The 27,985-nt window shown below is 38.5% G+C and overlaps 1 protein-coding gene across 1 annotated transcript in view; it reads left to right on the plus strand.

Annotated features, from left to right (window-relative positions):
• Positions 1–27,985, plus strand: part of SLC49A4 (solute carrier family 49 member 4) — a 71,681-nt gene that overhangs the window by 14,625 nt on the left and 29,071 nt on the right. Inside the window, exons 2-4 of the mRNA XM_071435277.1 lie at positions 5,645–5,738; positions 19,064–19,326; positions 24,790–24,919. Of these exons, the coding sequence (XP_071291378.1) occupies positions 5,645–5,738; positions 19,064–19,326; positions 24,790–24,919 (487 nt within the window). The remainder of the gene's footprint in view (positions 1–5,644; positions 5,739–19,063; positions 19,327–24,789; positions 24,920–27,985) is intronic.

Below are 27,985 nucleotides of genomic sequence, written 5' to 3' on the forward strand. Positions count from 1 at the left end.
AGTTAATAGCACCAATGATATCTTGGCCTTCAATCCATGATTAGAGCATGCTGATAGTAAATGGTGCTGATAGCACCATGGTGGTGGGCTCAGTCACTCTATGGGCCATTCACCTAAGAGTTGGACTTAATCCTTGTGGGTCCCTTCCACCTCAGAATTTTCTGTGAGTCTGTAATTTTGGATTAGCTACATATGACCTGGTAGTTGTTCTCTCTTGCATGCAGTGTTTGTATTTGGTTCCCAGTTTTTATTGATGCTATTCTTGAGAATGTATTTATTTTCCATTGAGTTTCCAAACACAATTTATGCCACTCGGCAATCAAGTGCCTTTGTGGAATCCGAGGCAGGCCCAATATACTGACTTTTCAATTTTATTCCATGTGTTAGCAGAAAGACTGGGACCACATCTCAGCTATGAAGTATTTTTGCATCAATGAAAAGGTTCTTTTCTTTTGGAAATTGTATTGCTTGATGCAAGGATGCCTCTTCTGAAAGAGGATTGCCACTTATCCTCCTTAATGGCTGTAGTCAATTTGGCAAAGAGCAGGCACAATGCAAGTTTTATTCACTGTGTTTAGTAGAAAGCAAATTTTTTTTGGTATTTTAATCATGGCAAAGATAATTGATGTTATGAGAGTAAGTGTTGCAGCTATTAGTATAATTTTGCTAGAATTACATTAAAAAACCAAAGATTTCTGGAGGATGTTGTGTGTGTGCCGTGCTTTCAGGATTGCCTGATAAAGGGAGCTGTTTAATTAAGCCTTTTTAAAATTATAGCTAAATGTATAGGGATATATTAAAAAGGGAGAAAAGCAGACCCATCATATGAAACAGAGAATTGGTATCCATCAAAAGAAACCCATTTAAAAATAATGCTTGAGCCATAAGGAGGGCATATAAACAAAACATAAAAACAATTCCAAGTCCAAAGAAAAATTGTGGAAGGCTTGGAGCTCAACACTTTACTTACTGAACCTAAATGTAAAAGTTGGTTTTTATAGATTAATTTCATAGAAGAAAACATCCAGGAACTGTGGTTTGTTTTGTAAAGAAGGGCAAAACAAGAACTTTGAATTTGCTTTAAATTGGGAGGAAAAGCACAATTTAACAGTGAATTGTTGAAACAGCTAATGCAATTGGTGAGTTTTAAATTTCCTGGTGTGTGTGGACCAAGACAGACTTTTTCATTCTGTTTCCTCTTAGCTAGATATGTTTCAGTCAAAATGATGGGGAAGTCAAGCAAATGCTTTCAGTTCAGTGTCAGAAGGAACAATTTGTGCTTTCAGCCTGGTCTTTAAAAACTGTGAAAAAGGGCAGGAGGCTGATGTCACATGTTTCTACTCAGAGCCTTGCTGTACTTGGTATTTGTGAGAACTGATTTTGCTATCTGCAGGGGAAGTTAGGAAACCCCTCAAATGTTACTGCATCTAAGAGCAGGGTGTGTGAGCTGTATGAGGGAAATCAGTGCTGCCATGCCACGGGAAGGGCTGAATCCAGCAGCCTTTCCTCTGGCCAAACTTCTATTAAAAATAAAGGAGAAAGGTGAAAACTTGTCTCTTCTGCCCATCCAACTGGGATTTCCCCTAGGATGAATGCTTCATTGTAGGGGGGAAACCAAACTCAAAAGGTGTGTGCCTTGTGTGTGATGCTCTGAGCTAGAAGAGGCTGCTTGCAGTGCTCTGTAGCAGTAGTGGGGAACTGAGGGAGCTGCTGTGCTGGGCTCAGGTGGGGGATACTAAGGAATGAGTTAATCACATTCTCCTGGTGAATCACAAACTAATGTATAAATTGTTGGAATTAGGACAGCAGCATAGTTTTTTAAGTTTCTTATTAAACTGGGCATAATAATTCACTCATTGGGCTACAAGTCAGTAATGTGGGGCGTGGGGGAATGCATTTTCTTTTCATATACTTTGAAAAGCATCTTGAAAGTAAGGCATGCTGGAGGAGTTGTGGGGGATGAGCACCCACATTCTGAATGCTCTTGCTTGATGTTGCTGTGAGGGAGCTGAAGAGCAGCTGGGTGCCACTGGCAGCTGCTGCCCACATGTTCCAGCATGGAGGGGTTCTGCTTCTGCTCTGTGTTGGGCTGTGGGTGGTGGGGATTGTGTCTTGAGAGTTTGTTAAGTCTGTGATAGTGGCCAGAGTTTGGAGACAGTTGTTTTAAAAAGAAATATGAAACAGCAAATGCAGCATTGACTGCTGAAGTCATAAAGCAGATGGTGTTATGAGCCACAGGAGGGTTAAACAGTTGGACAGTATCGACTGTTACACTCATAAATGATAATTAAAACATCCTTTTTATTACTGACTCAATTTCTGCTGCTAGCTTGGACTTTTCTGTTGCTGTCAATGAAGTTTGGCTGTTCTGGACAAAGCCATAGTTTGCTGAAGAGCCATTGCCACCTGTGGGGCCCAGAAACCTCCTGCAAGAAGAGGATGGGAAGGAGCAGCTAAGGAGACAAGGTGTATAGAACACAAACCTTCACCCACTGGCAGAAAATCTTGTTTAAAGGAATTTCTTCCCCTTTCAGCCATGTGTCAGAAATCTCTGATAGAAAGGGATAGAAACTGAATGATGAATTTTAAGAAGCTGTACCCTCCTCCCTCCCTCCAATTTCTGCTTGCAGTTACAGGGTAGAATTAATGAAGTTAATTACATCTACACAAAATCTCTTGGTTGAGTGAATTTCTTAGATCTTTAAAGTAGAGACATAATTTTCTGCAAGGTTCACAGGCTGTTTTTCAAGCTTGGTTGGTTGCTTTGGTTTATAGTCCCCATGATGCATGGTTGCTATCTTTAAGCACTCTAGGGTGCACCTTTTAGAGTAATACAAGATGTCTAATTCAATGTAGCAACAACTGCAGCATTCAAAACAAAAATACTGAAATATATAAAAAGACTGGTTTCTGACAAAGATGAAAAAGAGTTAAAATGTAAAGCAAAATAAGAGGGTGAGGTGCTTAGAGAGTAAAAATATATTGTGTAATTAGCAAAGCAAATGTCTAATATGCTGCTTGTCTGAAAGTCTTTTGTGCACTTTGGTGTCATCATTTTCAACATGCAGCATTAACCGAAGGAATGTTCAGGGTGTGTTTACATGTTAAGGTGGAAACAGAAAAAAAGGACAAAGAATAATCTGGGTAATCAAAACATTTTAAAGGGATACCTTACAGTAAATAGTATTCAAGATTAGGACTTCAGAGAATTAAGAGATCAGTCATACATGATTGTGAAGCTTTAACAGAAAATTTTACTTTAAAATTTTCTACACATGAGGTTGACATTAAAGATAGGCCTGAATTTAAAGCTGGAGGCAAACTTCAGCATCTAATTAATTTTTTTTACCAAATTGCATGTTGCAGGTTTTTTTTTTAAGGAAATTTCTGTGCAGATTCAATTTGAAACTTCCTTGGTTTGCAAATATTTTGATTTAGGGATTTTCTTAAAAATTAGAAATCAAGTAGGAGTTTTTTTATATGGCAACACTCATTTTATGTGTCGTGGTGATTTAAATTTAAATTTCTGTTTCCCATTTACAGCTGTGTACTGGGCTTGTCCCTGGCTTGCACTTCAAGCAGGGCCCCATGAGCAGGACCCTCCATGCTGTCCTTGTCCTTGTGTCTCTTGAAAGGCAGAATGCACTGTGTTTTGTGCAATGTAGTTCAAGAAGAGCCTAGTTTACATGGAAAATAAGGTGGTGTGTACATTACTAGAGCTTCCCTGAAAAATTTCAATAGCATTTTCTAATGGAAAACATCAGTTTTTTCAGATAAAAGATTTGTATTTCAATTTTTCACCAATAAAGTTCCAATGCTTGCTGCATACAAATTTTCATTATATACAAAAGCAGTGCTAACAAAGATTAATTTCTAAGAAGAAAAGGCAGAAGCAGCATGTATGCAAGGTAGATATGCATAATTGCCCCAGCACAGCACAGGCAGTATGGCAGTGTGGAGTTAAATGTCACATGAAGACTGGTGGTGGCCTAGCAAACACATGAACATGAGGGTTTTGAACAGCCTTATTAAAGGGGCATTTATTTAGGGCTCTCTGAACACACTTGAAAAACCAGTTTAACAGCAGCATTTGCTGGTTGAGCACAGTCAAGCAGCTAAGCTGGGGGAGGCATTGGGAAATCCTACCAGGAAAAAATATTTTTGGTTGATGATACTTCTTCAGGGCATCAGGGATGTGAAGTGTCCATTGGAGTCACATCACTGCAGCTGGCATTCCTTGTGCTAATGACTGGGCCTTACCAAAGGAAGTCTCACTTCCCTTTTAGAAAATCTGCAACTTAACTTACTAACTTATTTTTGTTTGGGTTGTCTTGGGCAATGCTGGTTGATAGAGAAACTTATTTTAGGTTTTGGTTTGTACAGTGTCCAGTACCAGGAGCTGCATACCCATGAGTGAGGTTCATTAAGAACTGTCACAATATGAGCAAAATTATGTCTCACCCAGTAAAATCACATTTCAGTAAAATACAAGGAGACAAAATATTTAATGCAACTATTGCTTGAATTGTACTGATTACAGGAGTCACTAAGAGAGGGAACACTCCTCTGAAGATAGGCAGCTTTAGAAAGAATCAAAGTCATTTGTTTGATAGGTGACTTATCATAGGACATGTTCTTCTACCATCTGTTTTTTGGGTAATTACTAGTTTTACCTAAATGTAAGAGGTAAATGTTTGTCATCATTAATAATTTTTATTATATTCTATAAGAACATGGAAGCCCTTTATTTTCTATTTGTTGCTGTGAAATTGTTTTGAAATTTACAACTTCACAGATGCTGACTCTCTCTGTGGTTTTTAATTGTGAGTATTTATGATTTTGGTGTTTTGCAAGATTTTGGAGCTTAAGCCCCTCAGCTGTCACTGTTCTCTGCTGCTGATGGAAACACCTTAACAGCAGCAAACAAACTGCTGGCAAAAGGAATTGCAGCATGAAGATAAGGTTGTTTCTAATCTAAGAGCTTCTCAGTTGAAAATTGCACGAGGGAAAAACATATTCAAGGAATCAGTCAATTGTGGCTTTTCTCTAATGTACGATATTTACAACCTCTGACAGTTGGACCTGAGAGCAGCAAAAATCTGCCCTAATTGCAAGGACTGCAAAAAAATACTTGTACTTCTTTTCCCCTGAATAAATGGTTGTTTCTTTGGGATGAAATGCATATCTGCATTATGAAAGAAAACAATAACAGTGCTGTGTCTGTGCTTGTTAAGTGGTTGGAGAAGAATGAGCAAGTCCAGATTTTTCTTTGCGTCTGTGTAGATTTCAGATAACACAGTAGAGCATGTTCCCCAATGCCTCTAATTCCAAAGGGAATATTGTACATTTTGATGATACTTTTATTATTACTTTTCACTTCCAAGAATGTCTGTGTAGATTTTGGATACCCTCCTGTGTGTTGCCATGCCAAGAGTAAGCTTTTGTAATTCTGGAGTGCAAGTGTAGAAAATAACTCAGGATTTCAGAATGTGTCTGGAGTTTATATCAGCACCAAAATGCTTATGATTTGAAAGAAATGTGTTATTTCTGTGAAACTGCATGTAAATATAGATATATAAAAACAATGTTTCTTTTGCAACATTACTGATTTAACTTGTAAAATACTGTTATTTTTTCATCTTAGGTCTGAGGGTAACAGTGTTACTAACATCATCCCTCATGGTATTGGGAGCTGGCCTCAGATGTGTTCCAGTTTCAGACCTAGAAATTAGGAAAAAGTAAGTGAATTAATTATTTTTAATACACGTATTTTATTCTTTCTGCTGATATAATTTTTGCTGCTACTACAAAGAAATGTTAGTACCAATTTTTTGTATGAAGTTGATATACCAAATGTTTGTTGTGTGGCCATGGGTTTACATGCTTCTTTGCTTCTTAAATGGATTTTTCTAGTCCTTCTTCTCCATAGTATCTGAAGATCAGAAAACCCTTTACAAGCTTGAGTTAATTTACTCTCACCCCATCCTGCATAACTAATATTAATTTGCTTTGCTAATAAGGAGCTAGAGATTTATTGAGGTTCAGAAACTGGCCCAAGATCACACAGGGAGCCATGCCTCAACCCCCAAAAATAAGTAATTTGTATGCAAATGTTAAATAATTAGTTCATTTTCTCATGTGAATGCATGGGATCATGCCGTGAGACAGATGCATTTGTGCAAAATGGCTTTTTTCATGTAATCTCTTCCAGTCCATGTTTCAAAGTAGCCTTGTACTTTTTCTGCAGTGATTTTCTGCTTTACAAATTTGTGATAGAAACAGATTCCTTCCTAAAAATCCCACAAACGAAACAATTTAATTATTCCATCAACATACCCTGAATAGAGGAATCATCAGTAAGTTCAGCAGCACTGCTCGTTTTGTACAGCCAGGGAACATGGATCATTTGTTCACTTAACTTTCTTTTGCCTCTTAGTGTGAAGGAGGTGGGAGTATGCAGGCGTTAATACTCTTTCCTGCTACTTTGAAAAAGCAGCAGCACTGGTTCTTTGCTAGTTATGCTTGCATAATATGTAAACACTAAGGAAAGATCTTACAAATAAAATGTTTTATGTGAGTTGGGTTTTTTCCACTTGAATTCTAGTCAGCTTGAATTCTACCACGAAGTTGTGGTATTACTTCAGCAAGTTATTTGGGCTTGGGGGGTTTTGTTGGTTTTTTTTTCCCCTTAGTACTGTTTAACCTGAAAATCAGCTTGGGCACCTTTTAAGCTGAGAAAGAAAATGTTCAGTGTGAAGTTGAAAGCTGATGACTGGGTACCATGGATAAAACAAAGAAGGAGGTTCAGAGAGAGAACTGAGAATGTAAAAAACACATGAATTGTAATACTAGCCCTGATAAGTAAACTAAGAGCAGAGTGTCAGGTATGAAATCATGCACTTTCAGTTCTTAGGTGCTTAGTGAGCATACAAGGAAGCACTCAAGGTGCTCCTGATGTTGGTTGCCTCGTGTTGCCCATTTTGACAGGGTCTTCAAGGACTCTGTAAGCAGGGCAGGCTGCACTAACCATATTGTGCTACCCTTCACAGTGACCCTTTTGAGGAAAATGTACTGTTTGGATGGCCAGGAAGAGCTGTCCTTATTTTACCCTTGGTCTACATTTTCTTAAATGTCAAGGGGTGCTCGACATTAAATTTGTTCATTCTCATCAGTCTTGGGTTGAATATCAATAGCTTTTAAATAGGACATGTGGTTTAAATGCAATGAAAGGTGGTGGTTTATGTAGCTTTTCATTTATGATGTATGCCAGAAGACATGTGCTGCCCTAGGCTTTACCAAAACAAGGATGAAGACTATAAATACCTGAGAAGATGAAAATTCCCAGGTGAGATTTGGATGTGAGGTATTATTTGGGAGTGGAAAGAAGAGTTTCCACCTTTAAATAAGATTTTCCAGGGTAGCTGCAGAAAGCAGGCCTAGGAAAGCAATGAAATACATAACTAAGGAGAAACATTCAGGGAACAATGAAAGGCTTTGGACTCTATAGAGTCTGATGAGTGAGATGTATAAAATATGATGTTAAAATTTATTGAAAACTATATAGGGGAAAAAAGAGTATGAACAGAATACTGATGGAAAAGGTTAATAATTTCATAGATTCATGCTGTGAAAATATGTATCATCTCCAGCTGAAACTGATAAATTTGCCTACTTATCCTACTCCCAAAAAAGAAATTTGCCAGAATTGTAGATCTCCATGAGGAAGGAGCTTGATCTTTTACGCAGTTTGATTTAAAAAAATCTACCAAGTATTAATTATGGCCATCTGTGGGAAGCAAAAGAATGGTTTTCAGTGAAGTTTCTTGAGACTTTGTAAATTGTACAGACCATGTGATGCTATACTGTGTAACTTCCATTGTTTTGTGGGTTAAGGCTTAAGGCCAGGTTTCATCCATTCTTTGAAGTGATACCAAGTGAAATAATTTTTTTTTTTTGAGATGAGCATTATTGCTTGATGCATTAGCCACAACTGGCTGAGCGCCAAATTATGCACTTATTCTGAATGTGTCTATATGTTAATACAAGTATTTGAATGTTACAGAGCCTGTCAGAGAGACAAGATCACTTGCAAGCTAATTGGAAGCATTTCAGAAGCCAGTGTAACTGGAATTTCTTTAAATCTTTTGTGTGTTTTGTAGTGTGTTCCTTCAGCCTGAGAGTAATCTGTGGGAATATTCTGAAGATTTCCATGGGACAATGCTGTCTGAGTTAATATACATAAAATTATAAGAATGTTCATGAGGTTTGTAGGGCTTAGACTGGGGGTTTTGTGCTTTGTAGCTCCCTAAGCTCTTGTGATTAACATTAAGGAGAGCTACTAAAGCCCACCCCCTATCAGAGCAATCATAGACATAAGGAAACCCCTGTTAAGACTGGCATTAATCCTGGCTGCTTTATGCTCCTTATCTCAAACACACCTGTAATATCCAAGTGTATTCTTAATCCCCTTTCTAGTCCATAATTATTTTTTGGTTGTAGTTTGTAATATCAGACTAAGACCATGCCCAGTCCTCCAAGTCATATTTTAAACATGGACCTTAACCTCTCTTTTCAGTACATTTGATATGCATTATGCATATGAGGCTAAATTCAAGTTGCACATTTCATTGTGTCTCTTGAAGCAGCTGTGAATTTTCTATGGTGAATTTTTGTTCTCTGACAGTGTGTGACCTAAAATTGTACTGGAAATCCATGCCAGAACTGCCTAAATTCAGTGCAGGCAAAGTGGGAGTACATGGTGAAAATGTTAAAGTGTGAACTTGCATGTCAGATGGAGGATCCATCCTTTAAATGGACTAATAAAGTCCCTCTCGTGTACACATAGACTTTTACCTGTTTCCCTCCCCAGCCCAGTAATCTATGAGGTTAATGAGTCTATCATACAGGGATGTTAAAAAGAACTTTTCTTAGGTACCATGTGCTTCTGGGCTTGTCAAATGTGCAGATACATGACAGTAAATTTGACCCCAAATTTATTATTCCTTTTTAAATGTTATGAAAACTTCATTTGCCACACCTGTTTATTTAGTTCATAGTTAATATACATTATATAGAACATAAAGGAAAAAGAGATGTTACCAAATTGTACCTTTCCCAAATCTTCTTCCCTTCCCTGGAGGTTACCAGAACATCACCAATGCTTTTTTGCCTGCATTTTGTCCAGTCCTTTCCTTTCTGACACTTACTTGTCACTGAGTAAATATTTTCATTGGACTCTTTTGGGATTTGATTATTTTATCCTGAACACCAACATTACTCAGAGACCATTTTTTTATAGACTAAATCAGAGTTGTTTTTTCTCCTCCACATAGCACTTCATATTTACCTTGTGTTCTGTGTTTAGGAATAGATTTACATACGTCTTAGGTCTTAAATCTAGGCAAAAAGCTGTATGAGCTGAAATGTGTAAAAGAAGGAAATAAAATTAAGAAATCAGCCCACAGCCATAAAACTTTGGCTTTTAAGACTGATTGTGTGATGTAAGACTTCTTAAAATGTTTTGAAAGGCCGGATAATTAAAGACATGGAAGTAAAGGATGTAACATAATTTGTCATTTGTATTGAACACATTAATTAAGCAATTTATTAGAACTTCTTACGCTGTGGGCTGGTAGTGTTTGTCCTTCACATTAGATTTCACAACAGAGAAGCAGTTACTGAGGACCTTGAATCATGGCAGTGAGAGGATGCTCCTTGGCAGTAAGTACCATTAAAATGTTTGTTGGGAATCCAGCAAAAAACAAAGAGAATTGCAGTGGAAAGAGAGTGGTTGTTTACACAGTCATTTATAGGAGACACACCAATAGCTGGTAGATCCTGTAAATGGGTCTTTTTGTTAATATTAACAGTTCTTATGATTTTGAATATTTCTCTTTTATATATATATATATATATTGTTGTGAACTTTGAAGATTCACTCTTAGCACATCTTTAGTGCATTTTGGTTCTATTAGCTAGTTGCAACCTAGTTTGAATTTTACTTTTGTTAGACTTACCCTTTAATAATTCCACATTTTCCCCTTTTCTGTTGCTTAAAGCCTAAAGAATTAATGAGATCATCTAATTATTTGTCTTTTCTGATCCTAAGGCTGCCATAAGACACCATTCTTATGCATGAAATATGCAAAGGAGCATCTTGGAAGAGGTTATTTCAGTAAAGGAAAGAGGAACTAGAATTCCTGTATTCTCTGGTAATACTGAACACACTTCTGTGCTCAAAAAACCCCAAACAGTCCAAATTGGAGCATCTGTAGAGAAGCGGAATTAAAGTGTTCTAGGGAATGAGAAGAGCCTGTTAGGAGAGGAAGGTAGACAAATCAGCCTGTAAGGAATTAAGACAGAGTGTGCTGAGTGTTTTGTGCTCCCTACCTCACTGGGGAAGAGAAATGAAAAAAGGATTTAATCTAAAGTGAGGGTCTGGGAGTAGAAAGATGAATAAACATACCTGTTTGTGTGCTGTAGCTCAGCAAGCAGAGGGGGAAAACATTAAAATTGAGCACTTGCCTGGTGCTTTTGGTGCTGATTTGTGCTGCAGTCCTGGGTTAATCCATGGCATCAGAAAAATAGGAAAGTGGGGAAAAAAGGAAACAGGTCATTCATGAGTAGGTTCACATGGGGGAACCTACTCCTATTAAAAATATTAACATATTTTTTATGCCTCTGTAATGTAACAGTTTTTCTTGTTTTTATTACTTCCACCAGCTTCATCTTGTACATAGGGTTTATTTTTTAACCTCTGTTCCAAAGCATTTGTTTTAGATTAGAGGTCCTGTATTCTTAAGTGGTTATGATTTTTTCCAGCTTTGCTTATTTGTTGATGGTGGTGGGGGTGATTTAGTGTCCCTCTGGCTGCCCCGTGGTCCCGCCTGCCACTGCTCGGGCCACGTCTCCTGTGATGCACCAGCAGCTCCTGATCAGCTTGGGGGGCAGCCAAATTGGCTCCTCCTTCAGCTGGATCAGCCCTGGTGGAACAAGGAGATGACTTGATAACTCTGGTCATAAATGCTCTTTCCCTTGTGCTCCTGTCCTGGACTTTGGCCATGGCACTGTGGGTGTCATCCACCTGCAACCAGTGTGCATGCTGAATTAGCAATTTACAGACCCTCTGTAAATTCTTGGAGTTTTAAAATTACCTCAGAAAGGGCTTGGATTGCAGCAGTATTTAGTGGGCAGCACTTCTACAAGGCTTCAGTTAGTGCAAGCCTGTTCTGGAAAGGAAGAGGATTTATATTCTCTGTGGGATATTTAGCTTCATCTCATATAATGGCAGGTGGTATCCTCAACTGTAGAACGCTTTTAATTTTTTAATCATACTGAGCTCTTTGCCTTAGTTTGTGAGTCATATTATGGTGGCTAATTTCTGTCCTTAAAGAATTCATATTAATCAAATTTATATTGAAGTTGCTGCATTATAATCAAAACACCCTCTTGCTCTTTCACTCGCTTAAGAAAAATTATTCAGGAATATTTAAATAGGTCTTGTTTATTCCATTCTTTAATTTGCTGCATCTCCTGTACACTCCTACTCTTTTACTAAAAAATCCTACTTAGGACCTCTTTTGTACTAAGTAATCTTAATCAGCTTTCTCCCACAGCAGCCCAAATAGCAGCCAGTCCTGGTGCACTTCCCTGATAATTTTTTTCAGTATGTTTTGCCTCATTAGCCCATAATGTAATTGCCTACTTTGTGTTTACAATGTTGGGTACTTTGGGTCTGTTCATATTTGATGAGCATGTCCTCTATTAGTGTTGCTTTAAATATTTCTTCTTTTAGTAATGGGTTTGTGGAGTTAGTTAGTTTTAAAAGAAAAACAAGAAAACAGAACTTAGTAAAAAAGCCCCTCAGCTTTGACTTTATGTGCCTGTATCTTTCAAACCTGGATTAAGTGAAGACCACCCCCCCCCCCCCCCCCCCCCCAGGTCCCAGGTGTGTGACAGGTGTGATGGCTGCACAATGACACAGTGTGAAGACACAAAGGAATTTGTCACCACAGTGCCAGGGGATCTCACTGTACACCCACCTCATCCCTTTCCTCTGTCAGGATGTGTGATGGACACCTCAGACTCTTTGCCTGAGATTGCTGCTTCCTCTCCTTGCAAATACTTGTCTCTCTCAGCAGGCTCTCAGTAATAAGTTTTGGAGTAACTCTGGTTTTCCAATCCTTTAAATTTAATCCCCAAACTCACTAGCTTTTAGACCTCTGCAAATGTGTTTGCTGTTTCCTTTAAGTGTGGGAGAAGAGCCATGAGGCTGGGATGCCTGGGATGGAGATGCTGTGGTCCCTTCTTAGTCCGCTCCCATGGTGGTCTGACTGTGCTGAGGCCATGGTTCATACAGGGGTAAAACATGAGCCTAATTCCTGATGAAAATGACTAAATGTGCATTTCTAAGTTTTTCTCCTTTTTTTCATTCTATTTCTGGAGATAATGTACCAAACAATGACTCAGGCTTTGTGCTTTCAATAATATTTCTTACTGATGGGGGAAAAAACAGGTTTAAATTATTCCACATATCAATGGTCGCATGCATCAAAAACAAGCTAAAAAAAAGCTAATGGCCTCAATCCATGAATATCCAGAAGGCAGAAAGCTTTTGTAGTATAAATATATCATTTAATGAAAATATCGAAAGGAAGTGCATTTCCATGAAATTCATCTATAGAATGTTATTTTTAATAGATGAATTCATTGCTTTACCCAGAGGTATTTTTCTTTCCAGTCTTTTTCCAGACATAGAGCCTTGGTGTTCTCTCTTTGGGGTATAAACAAAACATCATTTGCATTTGCCATACAATGTAGCAATGAATTGCAGTAAAGCATGAATTTGACCTCCCTAATTCTCTTTGCCCTAAAAGTGCCTGAAAAAGTTCCTCTTACTAGGAGGTTCTTTTGTTATATTTTATTTTTGTGAGTTTAAAGGAAAAGCTCTGTCCTAGTAGCTTGATTGTGAAAAATCAGAAGTGGTTGTTGACAAAACTAATGTTGGTTCCCTCTGAGGTATAATCAGTCTCCTAATATATAATGTGGGTAAGTCCATGGCTTTTCATGTGCCTTTTTTTGGGCAAGCAGTTTGCATCACACATCAGTATAGACACTAGAGTAGGAGCTATTTGCTTGCTTTGTTGCCATGTAGTGACGCTAAATTCAATAGCACTTCAAACGTTTTCTGAAGTCCTCCAGTGGAAGGGTCTCTTTCATTTGCTTCCAGGAGCTCCCACAATGAGCTAATCACTACATAAACCTGTTTGTCTTCCAAATTAGCAAGAGCTTAACAATCCACTTGTTTCAGTGAATGAAATTCACTGAAAGGCATGTGAAAGAAATATTAGCCATCCATTTCTATAAAACATCAACTTCTTTATCCAGAATTGCTTTTTGCTTTAATTGTTAGGCTCAGCAGTTCATGTACTAACCTTTTCCATGGTAAGTGGCACACTGTAGCCCTGGCTTCCTGCAGAATAAGCACTCTCTGTGACTTCGTTGCTCCTCACACTTTTCCCAACAGTGGCAGAACTGAATTGCAGTTTACTTGTGTTGTATTTTCATAGAAGTTTGAAAGTGACTAAGTGGTCAATTCTCATGGCAGCGAGTGGGAAAAGCAGGGTAGAAGTTTCACAAACAAAACCTGCACCAGAATCTCCTCTTCTCAGGGCTCTTGATACGAGCTCTACTTCCTCCTAAGATGCAAAGGAATTGAATTTTCCAGTCGGGCTGGAAAATTATCACTGTGTTTAGAGAGTCAGAGCAACACCCTGGGGTTGGCAGCCCTGCTCTTCACTGTGTTGTCTGCCAAAGAAAAGGTGAAAATGCTTTTTCCACACTGTGAATCAGTTAAAATTCTGATCCAACTTCTCCAGTCTTAGCCTTTCCAGAAAAAGTTCACTTTACATATCTCAGAACTGAACTTTGGATACTTATTTTAGTGTTATGGGTTTTAAATCCATTGTATCAAAAGTAATTTTTGAGTAAGTAGTTCTCCTTCCAGTGTTGCCTTTTTTCCCCATCTGAGAACAGAAACTAATGAGATTTTCTTTCATTTAAAATTCTCCTAAGTCCAGGCATTAGACACACAGTGGTAGGAACACTAAATGTCTGGATTTTTTACCTAGAAAAACCACTTATGTAACACACAGCTTTTAAATAGCTTAACAAATCCAGTACCTGATGTGACTGTGACCATGCATGCAAAGTTTCAACTTGTACAAGGAGAAAAAGAAAAATAAAGCCGACTGTAAATGGAAGTGCTTTCCCATCTTAACTGTATGGTATTATCATCAGTCACTAGAACCTTTTTCCAGTGTAATCTCACTTTTTTCATACCCAGTTTGCTCAGGTATATTGTAATTCCAGTATTTATATCCTTACATGGTTTTCTTTGTTGCTGCCTGTTAGGACATTTTAACAGTGACTGCAAGAAGTGAGTAAGGCAGGTACAGCCAGGTCAGTTCCTGATACTAGTATCAAGTCTTCTCAGGGAAGTGGTGAAAACTGCATAATTAAAGTTATTTATAATGTGACTTGATAAAAAATATTGGGAAAGAGGTGACAGTATAGTACAATAAGAGTTTTTCTTCTCTAATTTCTATTGCTTTATTTGAACTGTCCCTTGTACTATATTTTTGCAGTTCAGAGGCCAGTTTAGGAACAGAAGTGATCTTTATTTTGTGCAAAAGTGTGTGGTGTGTCCATATGTGTATTTTCTTAGATAGATACATAATGTAAAGATGTAAGTTACTCATTACTGTGATGCTCTGCCATGTGATACTTCACACTACCATTTACCATCAGTGTTCAAATTTTTTTTTCTTCAAAAGGGCTCATAAAGGGCTCACATTCAGTTGCAAATTATAAGTTTGGCAGAGCACATAAATTCATTAGCTGGGAGGTCAGATGTGCAAAAACCTTGACATATCAAAATGAGTCCTGACCTGGTCACTGAGACAGTTAAAAACAAAATATTTTAGATAGATGTTTACTTCCCCAATTTTGCTTTAAGCTACAGTCATCAATTATTTTGTAAGTCGAGAATGAATTTCTGGTGTAACTTTTTTCCAATTTTCTCTTTCATGATTATGATTAAAAAGCCTTCTGCTCATGTTATTTCCTGTCATTTGACCTCAATAGCTTTCTACTTTTTGATACATGAAAATAATTAAATTATGATTGGATAAATAACACATCTGAAAACAGCACTGGGAAAATAACAGATGAACATTACACTTGATAGTGCAATGAGACTGAGAAATGTTTTTCCATCTGGGTAAGATCCTGAGCTAAAGTTATCTTTTCATCCCTTTCCTCAGGAAAGAGAAAACTTATACAGAATGAAATTGGAATAGTGATGGGGAAAAGGCAACTCCTCTTTGCACCTTTTCAGTAGCAGAAACAAGAAGAAAATCAGGGGATAACAGAAACAAACCTCTCTTGGTCTTGGAGCAATTTTTAGCACTGATGGTGTACAAGAGGAGACTCACAGGCTGCAAGACCAAAATCTAGTGCAATGCTGATAAGATGTTGTAAAAAACAGCAAAAAGCCACCAATACTGTTATGTTCATATTTCTCTGTCGGGTGGAGCAGCTGCTACATACATCTCCCAGAGCAGCAGCTTAGTAAATGCTCTGAATTGCATTTGGAATCTCTCATCCCTGCCTCTCTGGGGAAATGAGTTAAGGATGTGCAGAAGAACCATGCAAATAATCTTTTTCTCAGAAAAAAGTAGCTTAATTCAAGTCAGTATTGAAAAAGAGATAAAATAGGGTTTAAGCTGTTATCATATGCAGAGATATTTGAGGTAGTAGTCTGTATATTGATGGCAATTTAGTCTGAAAATAGTGTTTATTAACTCAAATATGTTGGACTTGAGAAATTAAACAATATGAAGATAAGAGATGCTCTACCCTGGATGATAATGACAGGCTTGGTAAATGCCAAAACCACAAATCTGTGTGAACAGAGCACACCAGCCAGGACAAGGCTGGAGAGAGGGCAGCCAGGAAAGCACCAACAAAAGACACTTTGAGAGAGGCAAAATTGGCTCACCCTGTGAGAAAAAAAACCCAAAAAAACAACAAATCCAAAGCAACAAAGACAAAAAGCTAATATAGAATTAAAATCTGGATTAAGTTGCTACTTTATCCCTCGGGATCTGCAAAGTAAAATTAACATTTATTGCTCCCTTTGAGTATAAGATTGGTTATAGAGCTTTATTCAGATGATGGAGTTTGATAGACATAATCTAAATCTGAAGTACATGGTAAGAGTATGTGTGTGTAATCTTCAAAATATATAAATTGGGGGCTTTTGTTTGATGGTTTATTCAGAGTTTTTTTTACAAAACTCTCTTCTTTTGTCAGATGAAGTGCCTACATGACCACAGATGCTGCAGAACTATTGTACTCTTTTCTGATTTTACTGAGTTTTATTTGCCTTTAGGATGACTACAGAAGAGGCATATTTGGATTAAAACAATAATACCAGAGTGGTGTCAATGAAAAAAAGTACACCTAAAGCTATAAAGGTTATTTTGTGGTGACACAGTTTTCCAAACATACAGTAACAAGAACATCATTTAAGCATTAAATTCACTTTGGAGCAGGAGGAAATACTAAAATAAAATCATTATATGTTGCAGTAGTTACCTCACTTGCTACTGAAATGCAGTTGTTTCTGGGGATGTGCTGTAGCTGTGCAAATACCCTGGAACATTTTAGAAGTTTGAGAGTACCTGCAGTGAGATAAGTAGAATGAAAATAGCAAAGTGCACAAGGATACCTTGGTTTGTCCCAAATATACTGGAGAGTAACCATGGGGTATTGATGTAATGTGTCCTCCAGAAAAATACCCAAGCATTGTTTATATAGTACTTTTTCTTTATTTAAAACCATTTCATTTTGGTTTAGCGTGTGTGAGAGTTTAACAAGCATTGACAAGGCCTGACCATGCCTTGGTGATGTCCATCTGAAGCACATTATCAACACCAGTAATGAAATCTGTCATTTCTGTGTGAGGATTTAAAAAACCTCCAAAAACAGTGAATTGCTTTTAAGTAAGAGTGGATATTATTTCTGTCCCAGCTCAAAAATAGTTTCCTTTAGAGGATATATAATAATGCTTCTTTTTTTTGTATATTTTTAATAAATTTTGTTTAAAAAATTAATTTCCAATCCACTGAGAATCGGTAGCGTCTGTTCCTTTCTATTGCAATCGATCTTGTTAATTCTATAAAGAGTCTGTAGGCATTTCTTTTGCATATTGTATTCTTTTGTGTGCTTTAAAAACTCCTGCTACACTGTATATTATTCAGCCATTTGTGGCTTGAAACCCTGCCTAAATGCTGGCTTATGTTTCCCCATTTTCAAGCCGGAGCTTTTTATGTCTCACAGCTCAAGTCTTGCAGCAATAACACTGAGTTCCTGCTATGGTTAAAAAAACACCACCCTTTTGTAAATATCATCTGCCACCACTTTATTGCACAATGAATAGATTTACTTTGGAGGGTTGCAATATCTCATGTGACTCTCTCGCTCTTTTTTAGGCTATAGTTTTCCATAGTTATAGACTTTTAGGCTATAGTTTTCTATAGTTATAGACTTTTCCAAAAAGTAATCAGCCATAGAATGCAAATAGTTTTGCATTCTATGGCTGATTACTTTTTGGAAAAGTCAAAGTGGAAGATTTCTGACTGAATTCCGCATGTAGGAGAGCCTTCAAAAAGTCCTTTCTGTATTTGTTCATTGTACTAATATTAAGCCAAACTTCGCAGAGACTTCACTGCTTGGAAGTACTATCTCTGTTCTGTCACCAGCCTTATCTGTTAAATCCCAATGAGTGTGAAAAATGAGAAAAATCTGGGTTTACTTGGCTGTTTCAGCAGTATGTTGAGAATGGCCAGATTGCTGCAGAAGATGACTCTCTTGGAAATCCTAACAGCCCAGCCTTCTCATCTGTAGGCACATAGAGCTCATCTGAGTGTGTAAATAAAAATAAATAATGCAGTGAAAAAATATGCAGAGTATTTTGCTGAAGTGTTTCAATTTTGGATTTGCCATAACTAATTTAAATCTTCTGTTGGGATTTATGCAGGCAGGAGGGTCAGGTTTACAGCATTTGTAATTTAAAGCTTTTCTGCTACTGCACCTTTTCTACTTTTATATCCTGTCATGATATCTTTTTGCTGCAAAGAAAGTCCCTTTTATTCCCTTTTCCTTTTCTGCTTTGAAGAGAACATTTGCTTCTCTTTTTATATGAGGTAATGAGATCAGAGTAGCTCTGGATTCTTTAAATCAATCTAATTTGGCTTCTTTTGGTGGATAGAATATCCTTTTGCACAGGCCTTTCATTTCTTTGTGCAGCAGCTCCATCTCCAGCACTAGGTACCTGTGAAAAATGCGTACTTTATGATTGGCTTTTCGCAAATATTAAAATGAATATTATATGTGTTCTGTTAGAAAGTTATGCTGTATTAATTTTCTTAAGTAGTGTGTTAAATATAGTTTTAGGTTGTAACATAATGTTAAAATAGAAACTATGCTATGTGGATACTTTTTTTAAAGGAAGGACTTGCAGCGAGATAGCAGCCACAGGACACCTACATCTTTCAGAGAAAAGGAATTTATTGCTTTCTTAGCAAAAAAAAACCTAACTTCTTCCTGCCTTGCTCAGCCCTGAAGATGCCGTTAGGATTAAGAGGAAGAAGTTGACACTGACCAGACAGAATCCTGTATTTGAATGGGATTTATGCATCATGTGTGAGATGTATAAATATGCCACAGGTTATTGTTTTTAAGGGTTAATCTCTGTTAACGTGTATCCTTTTTCGGGTTTATGCTGCCCAGAAAAAGATACGTGGACGTCCATAACTCTTTGTTTCTATTGTCTCATATTGTCCTAACCCAAATTGTCCAAGTTATTATTACTCTAATTATATTACTATTTTTACAACCATTTTATTACTATTAAACTTTTTAAAATTTTAAAACCAACGTGCCTTTTATTACCAAAGCCCAGCGAGCGGTTCTCACTGCTGCGTGCTGTGTGTTGCAGGCTGATCCACGGCGGGCAGCTGCTGAACGGGCTGGCGGGCCCCACGGTGATGAACGCCGCTCCCTTCCTTTCCACCACCTGGTTCTCCCCGGACGAGCGCGCCACGGCCACGGCCATCGCCTCGCTGCTCAACTACCTGGGCTCCGCCGCCGCCTTCCTGGTGGGGCCGCTGGTGGTGCCGCCCCCCAACGGGACTGCTCAGCTGGGAGCGCCCAGCAACACCCAGCACATCAAGGACCGCATCGAGGCCGTGCTCTATGCAGGTGCGCCTGAACCACAGAATGTTCATGCTTTCCTGTGTGTTGGTGCTTGAGAGCCACTACCCTCTAGTGGCTGGTTTGCACAGGATCTAGTCTCTGCCTGGGGGGAGAGAATTAAGTCAGGAGGATTAATTTTTTAAATAGCCATTTGTACAGACTGACTTGAAAAGAAGTAATTCAGTTGTTTGTATCGGCTGAACTTGGGAGAAATGTCTTCTTGGAGTTTCCCTGAGCTTCAAAACTGGTTTTTGCTTATTGAATTTTCATTGAAAATATGTTTCCATGACAAGTTGGCTTTCTACTACTGTTTCTGTAAGGATGGAAATTCAATAGTCTTTTAGCGTGAAATTCTATTCTGCATTAACTGAGCCTTAATTTATGACCTGCATGTGCCTTTCAAATGTGATTAGATAATTAGTATTTCAGGATCAGAAACATTAAAATTAAAACATGATAGATTTTGTTTTTAGCTAAGATCACGTAATTCTTACTGGTGAGCAATTTCAATGAAGTAACAACAGTTTAGTGGAAAAAATCACTGATACAAAATTCACCTGATAAAACTTGGGGTTTGTATCCTTGCTCTTTTTATTACAGTGGCTTCTATGCCTCTTCCTGTCACTTAAAAAATTAGCAGCAAACTTTAAGGAAACAGAATTGGTTACATGGTTGAAGTGTCTACATTCTAATTTTTAGTGAATATAAATTGGTACAGCATTAATGAGTTGCGCATTTGATAGGGGTTTTCCCCTCTTATAATTGCATCTTCTGAAATCCAGCCAGGAGTTAGTCCTAAGTGTTCCAGAAGTCCTAACATATATGCTGTGTAGTTTATGTGGAGGTTTAGTGGATTGAGTTAGCTGTTTGTGATCATTTATTCCTGGACGTTATCCTTATGGAAATTTGTCAAGTTAATATTCCTGTTGGGTGAGGGCCACTTTAATGTTTGTTTTAAAGAAAGTGCAATAGAATTTGGATCATGACTTCAGCAATTATTTTTGAGTAAGCTGCTTTTTACTGGACTCAAATGGAACAACAAGGAAATTCAGGTTTGGCTAAGCCTTTTTCATAACTGTTTCATAAGTAAATATGGTGTTAGGCTCTGAAAATCTCATGGCAGATGAAAATGTCTGGTGTGAAAGAAGGAAAAACGAAAGCAAGTCAGGTTTTGTCTTGAGGAGCAGTAGATAAGGGGAAGAAAACCCTAGCAATTAGAAAAGTGCTTTAGCTCTCCCTCTGCAGATTTTCCATGGAGAGGGAAGAATTCATCTGCCTAAGGAAATACCGTGCTGTGCTTGAAACCACTGTTTTGAGTCTGGTAGCAGTAGAAATGTTGCCTTCAGCAGTGCATTAGATTCACATTCTCTTCTGTTCTCTTTCGGGAGGTTTTCCTAAGCATTTTCCTCAGAAACAGGGATGGGTGTTGCCACCAAGGTTCAGGTCTTGCCTGCCTCACATCTCAGCATGGCTCTTTCTACCTTTCGGAGCTGGCAAGGATGTGAGAGCACCCTTGTAGACCTGTTTGGGATCACTGGTCCCAGCAGTTTATGATTCTACAGCAGCTCTTCAGCTTCCTAGGAATTGTGTTTTATGAGGCATCTGTATTTCTCACTTAGTATTTGAAAGTGCTTTGAACAGAGATAGTTTCTTTGTGCTGGTGTTTGTGTCCTATGGGATGTGTATTTTCAGGAGCTGCAAACCCTGTAGCTGTTCAGACAATGACAGAGAGATGCTTTGTGAACATTGCTGGCCTGCAGTGAATCACAGTAATGATGGAAAACCTCCAGCTGATTTAAAATTGCTAAGAACTGTCAAAGAGGAGTTTGCTTTGAATCCCTCATGGGATTTGTTCTGTCTCAGCTTAGCTCTGTTTCCCTGGAGAGCTGAAAGCACAAGGTTCCTTCTGACTGCTTCCCTCTGCTCTCTTGTGCCCCATGGGGTCCAGAGGTGGAAGGACAGCTGCTCCATAGTGGGTAACAGTGAACAAACAGCTCTGTTCACCTGTGGGACAAAAAATACCTGGTAGTTGTGGTAGGGCACTATTTGTCCCCTTAAACAGCTGTGCAGAAAACTAGCCTCAAATTGACTTCACAGATTAGAAGTAAAGGTTTTGCAGAATGTAGAAGAGCAAGAAGCTGGACCCAAATGTCCCACTTCCCCACTTCTTCAGCAAGTGTGGTCAGGTTTGGTATGACTTGTTCTTTCAGATACTATGGGAAAGCCAGTTCCACAGGGTAAGCACTCTGCATTTCTAATGAGCTTCTTGCTTTTGTGTGAGCTAGCATTAAATAAGCAGCCTCCAAAACTTAGATGATGTCTTTTAAAAGACAGTAACGATGTGAATTGTTGACTTGGGATCAGTAGTGTGCCAACAGTGTGCAAATTTTCCAAGGACTTAAGCTCAAACATGATTACGAAGCAATTGCTTATAAACACATTCTGAAATTGCTCTGTTAACTCCAGTCTCTTCTGTGTTTTAATAAATTGCTGTTCCTTTATCTCAAACATGGACTCAGAGCTCAGCTGAATTGCCACAGCCTCTTTCTGTGTCATCTGTGTTGCTGCACATTCTGGTTCACAGCTCAAGTATTATGGGTGTAGCAAATCAGGATTGAATTGTATTACCTGAATTGTGTAAGGAAATGAATTATTCCAGACTGCAGCCAGAGCTTTTAGCCTTGTACTTTCCTAAATATCAATGTAAAATTATTATTTGTTTAAAAAAAAAAAAAAGGGTGTGTGTGTAAGGGGCCCTCATGCAACCTGGAATATTCCCACAGAACAAGGTGGGGAGGAGGGTTTCTGGAATTGAAAAGGTTTTTGTGCTATGAGTCACCTGTCTGAAGGAAAAATACTTTGTTATCAAGGAGTCTTGAACCTCTTTTTTTTTTTTTTCCTTTCTTTATTTTTTTTTTTAGTCTGTTTGGGGTTTACACGAGCATCATGGTGCCTGCTTCCTAGGCTGAGATGCAGGCATCTCTCACATCACAAGTCACTATGGTGTGATACACAGCTTTTGTGAAGCATTCCAGTTTCACTCCTCAACAAGTACACAGATGTGTACATATCTGTGTCTCTGCACACTAATTTATGAGTTGCCCCATTTCATGTGCTTTGCTCTGTTTGAGAGCATCCATTGCACTTTTGAGAAGCTGGCAGCTTCTTCTAAAGAAGAGCCTCTCTTGTGACTGCAGCTCCCTGCAGCTCCCTCCTTCTCAGCATTGACCTATTTCTTACCTTCTCGATTTTGTTTACTTTCACTCACTACTTAACTGCCCAGGAAAAGTTTTAGATTGTATTCCTCTTCCTCTACTCTGGTAAATTAAATTATGGAAATAAGGGTGTGGGTTTCCTGTTGAGGTAGGATTTCAATATGTAAGAAATCAGATGTGTTTGGCAGTACCTGGACTTTAGATAGAGGTGTAAGTATTGTATACAAAGCTAAGATGGCACTAAAAACTCATATTCTTCAACAGAGGGAGATGCTTTTGTTTCCACTGTGAATTTGTCACTTTTCATTTAGGCATAGAGCAGAGCTATCTAGGCAAATTTGTTAGCCTACAAAGTATAACACTGGGAAACATTAAAGAGTTGCAAGAAGGTACTACAAGGACAGCATCCCGAACTTAGTAATTTAAAAAAAAAAAAAGGTTACTACTGCTCCTACTACAGTAATTTGACTGGTAGAAATCTTGAGGCAGTGCATAGATGAGACCCCAGATGGGCACCTGTTATGAAATATATCTGTGATTTAAATATTTCTGTGATTCTGCAGAATAAAACCTGGCCTTTCCTCGTATAGCATTGCAATATGACAAGGGCACTTAAGTTCCTTGGACAAAATTGATGGGATTGTGTGATCACATTCTTGATTGGCTATACCTGTGTGCAGTCTTAAATCTTCCTTTAATATGTGATTAAAATGTGTGTAATATGTATGTCTATAAACCTATATGCAGACTAGAGGCAGGAGGTGGGGGGATAAACAGCTTTTACTAAAGAGCTGTGAAATATCATCCTGTAGTGACAGAGCATCTCATCCCTTCCTTAGGTCTGGGGTGATCAGTTACTGCCAGTTCTTTATTCACTGCTCATGCTCTCCAATGTGCACAAAGATAGAAATTAATCTGTTTTCTGAAGAGCAAAGGAGTGAGAAGATCTAGTTTAAGTGCCCTTGGCCCTTGAAACATGCAGTTACACCACAGCAGGAAAAGAGACACCACGTAATTCAAAATGAGTCCTTTAGTATTTGATGATGAAAAATGGCATTGTCACACTCCCGATATGCCTTTTTTCCCATATGCCAAATAGAAGCATTCATTTCCCTTCTCCATCTCCAGCTGATCCATTTAGACTCTGAGTGTTATTTACTTTTCAGTTTCCTGAATTTATTTTCTTCTAGTTTAGCAGAAGACCTGGCGAAGTGCCATGTTCATATTGATTTATTAAAAAAGAGAAGAAAAAAAAAAGAAAATTAAGGCAATTGAGTATCCAGCTCTGCTGGAATTTATTTGTGCTGTCAGTGAACACTTCTTTGTTATAAGATCACAAGTTCTTTTAAGATAACGCACTTCAGCTATACATTTTTCTCTCTATCTGCAAAGAATCTTGTTTTCAAAGGCAGTAGGAGAAATACTGGGATTGAGGACTGTGGAGAACATGATATATATTGTAAAAGGCCTGTAAAACAAATTAATTAGACTGACTGTGGGTAGAGTTGTTTCTCTTCAGAATGTCTGCTCATGGGACTTAGTGTTTTCTGTGAAGTGCTCATCACTTCTCAAGCTCAGGTCCAAACTTCTTCTATGAAATTTTTCAAAGATTTGGAATTCCTGCTGCTAAACAAGCAGAGCATCCACAGACAGCTGTATTCTTTATTTTCCCCCCTCTTACCTGTACTTTTTCTATTCATGAGCCATGGCTGCTTCTCCACTTTGCTCTTTATATTCTGTTGCCATGTAGTACTGTTTGTGTCGGAACTGCTGCCTTGCTTGACCTTTTGTTTGCCTTCATCAACTTGTGCAATGAATAATTGTTATTCCATGCCCTGAGGCTTCCCAGGTCCCATCTGTTTCAAGTCTCTAGCATGCTGTTACCTGCACTGAGTTACTTCCATTGAAAGGAAACTTGGCCAAGTCCTCATATTGCAGTTCTCTCTGAAGAGAAAAAGCAAAAGCTTTCCTTTTGCTTCACTGGGTTCTCTGTGTGTGAGCCTTGTTCTCTGTAGTACCTATCACTGGAATGGACTGCCAGTCTCACTGATTCTCCATCTCAATTTGAAATCTTGTTTGGGGAAGGAGAAAGAAATTCCTCCTTCAAGTTACAGAATTCTGTTGTCAGGAGCAGTCAAGCACTTGTGATGGGATTTATGTCTCAGAGGCTGGCTGATAACAACACTGCAGTGAAATAAGTCTTTCAATGCTAACATCTGTTCTTGGTTTTGTTTTTCTTTGCCCTGTTGTTTAGAATTTGGAATGGTTTCCCTGATATTTTCTGCAGCGTTGGCCTACTTCCCCTCGCGCCCTCCATTCCCCCCCAGCGTGGCTGCAGCGAGCCAGCGGCTCAGCTACAGGAGAAGTTTTTGCAGACTCTTAAGGTAGGACCTCATTGGGTTTCCACTTCAAAGCAGATCAGTGCCTAAGTAAATAAAAACAAGTGTGCTTTAATCTTCTCATTGAGCAAACAAGTTGGTTTGTAGTACTTTTAAACAAAATAAAATTAAATATTAATGTCAAGACATAAAAGGATGCTAACTGCTAAAGAGCAGACATTAAATTTTAAACCACTGTGTGTATCTCCAGTCTTCACGCCAGTCCTTCAGCACCAGCAGTGCTTTAGTCATCCTGTTAGCATGGCTTTTCTTATGCAATGCTTCTGTTACATCAGGTTATACAAGATTGTTAAAAGTGAGCAGTGAGAAAACAGTGAATAACGCCGGGCAAAACTAACTTCTAAGCTGGTTTTCTCTCTGCTTATTATATTGGAATGAATTTGGGGTTTACTTGTCTTTTGAAGGATTATTCAGCTGCTTTCATTTAACCATCGAAGCAATGAATGAACTATCTAAAACTGTTATATGATTTATTAAATCTCATTATTTGTATGTTAAAATACAAAGCGGGAATAGGAAAAATGTCTTCAGGTGTGTTTCTGGATAGACTCAAAGGTGAGCTAGCTTGCTTTGAATTTTTAGGTTAAATAAAAAGAGAGGATATAAAGAAAGTAACAGTATTGCAGCTTCTCCCTCTTGGGTTCTTTTGGCAAGACACAGTCCCACTTCCCCCAGTGTTTGTACAGTGTCTTGTGTAATGTAAATATGATCTGAGAGGAGCAGCTAAAGCAACTGTAATATTAAGGGTGAATAATTCTGAAGGCCATGCCCTGTAGATGATACTGCACAGAGGAGCTTCTGGGGCAAAGAAGAGCTGCTCCCCTGGTACGGAGTATGACTGACTTCACTGGGAAGCTTCTGACTCTTGCTGTAATTGTTTGTTGAGTGATGGAGGAGCTGAATCTGCATATAAAGGGTTGCTTGAAGCTCGATAATTGTGCAGCTTTAGACATTTAGTTACTACAGGCCTATTGTGGGCTGTACTTTCAATAATTGTATTTAGAGGCAGGGAAAACAACTCATCCTTTGTCACTGGGTTTTCTTCTGGTTTTGGAGGCTTTTTTTTTTCGTTTGGGGGAGTAAATAGTTGGCAAGATCCTTAATCCTGTGTGTTCATCCTGGAGCAGGCTGGCACTCAGGAGGTGTGAGTACAGCTGGGTGGTTAGTCTGCTAAGTGACCTATTCAGGGTTTTAAAAAATAGCAGTTCTCTTAAGGACACTTATCACACACAATAATGCTGTTCTGCACCCAAGCTGATGTGCTGTTAGACCCTGCCTGAGGGCTGTGTTGTAAAAATGTTGCTGTTGAACGGAAATCCAAACAGCAACTGGCTTTGCAGGTGAAATATAAAATTTTAGTTGACAGTGCTCCATTTGGGAGTTTTATAACCATTAGATTCCGTGTTTAAAGTGTTGTAAACAGTGGACCTCAGATACTGGGTAAGGTCAGGATGTAAACAGCTAAGCTGGCTTACTTACTGTTAACAATAACCAGTAAAACTTCAGAAAACAAACTGGACTTTTCAATGATGAGTATAGTTTACAGTGTCTGCAAGAACAAAGAGGGCTTTTGTTAAAATGTGGTCAGGTAGATAATTATATCTCTCTTCCCTCGGGTCTTGCATTCTTCCATGCTACCCTTTATCAAAGGCACTTCTTCATTCCTCTGCACATGAAACAATCAACAGTTCATCATTAAGCCCACTTATCTTGGGGAGCTGTTCAGTAACAATCTGTCATGCAAGGGAGTTTTATGAAAGAAAATGGTATCTGCCATGCTTCAAGAGAAATCCATCATCTGGTTCGTTAGGCTTCTAAGCTCTGTTGCCTGCCTAATCTAGGCTTCATCTTGGCTTAGAGAGCCTTTCTTTAGACTTGGTGGTGTAGACTGAAGGTAACCAGCAGATGAGTACCAGGAAATCATGATTTCCTTTTATTGTAGAATTACCCTTTGGTGTGAGAACTGTGTGTAAGGCATTCAGGATGTGTGTGAGCTGGTGGGCTGACCCAGCAATGCACCAGATACACTCAGGAGAACTGAGATATTCATAATTTCCCTGTCTTCTCCACCAAGCTACAGTTTTATTACTTCAAAATAAAGCAACATAGTATAACTTTACCACTGAAGTCATTGACCTTTTCTCCTTGGACACCAAGGGGATCTATCACATCCTTGCAACTCCCACACTCCTTCGTGCCTTCAGGTCCTTTGGCAGTCTTTTGCATGAGCTGCTTCTTGCAGAGTTATTACACCATCAGCAGAGGTCAGCCATCCCCTGTGGGCCCTTTTTGGGGGACTTTCTTAGGAACTTGAGTCTTCCTTCTGATTTGGAGGGTTCCTCCTTCTGACAGATTGCTACAATTAGTTGATGTCTCATTATCTCCTGATACCAGCTCTGTCAGTCTGCAGTGGGAGACAACAGATTGGTCATGGTTTGGGAGCTAAGCCCAAATCTTTTAACAGTCTATCACACACTGTGACAAGTGTAGTTTGAATTTCCATTAGAAAATGTGTGGTGCCCTATCTCAGTTTCTTGGGTGAAGCAAATATGACTTGTTTTTATTTCCCCAGTTCAGGATATTCCAAAAACTTCAATGGAAAAAAATTCTAATACAAGTAAATGGTTGATAAGTCTTAAAACCTGCATTAAAAAATGTGTTGTGATTTTTGATTTGAAGTAATAAAATACTTTTAGCCAGTTACATGGCTTTTATATTTTCTAGGGACTATGTAAGCAATTTTGAAATTTTGTATCAGGGGTTTTATGCATCATTATTGCTTTAATGACACTTTCATCAACAACAGCATCCAGTAATGGAAGCTGCTCAGAATGTGCCTGATGTTAATAGGCACTGTCAAAGTTACTCTGAAAATGATGACTTTGATGGGGCTCCCCTCTGAACCAGCCTGTCTTACAGATTCTAGTGGCGTTAGGTTTCTGAAAAAAACAGAATAAAAAATCAATTCATATCCCAGCAGAATGGTTTAACAGGGAGGCTAATTCTGATATCCTGTCATTGCTGATAGGATGGAAAACAGTGTGGGTTCAA

The sequence above is a fragment of the Agelaius tricolor genome, unplaced genomic scaffold (assembly GCF_023055355.1).
Source record: "Agelaius tricolor isolate 1412-34295 unplaced genomic scaffold, bAgeTri1.0.p SCAF_10, whole genome shotgun sequence".
In the NCBI taxonomy this organism is placed as follows: Eukaryota; Metazoa; Chordata; class Aves; order Passeriformes; family Icteridae; genus Agelaius; species Agelaius tricolor.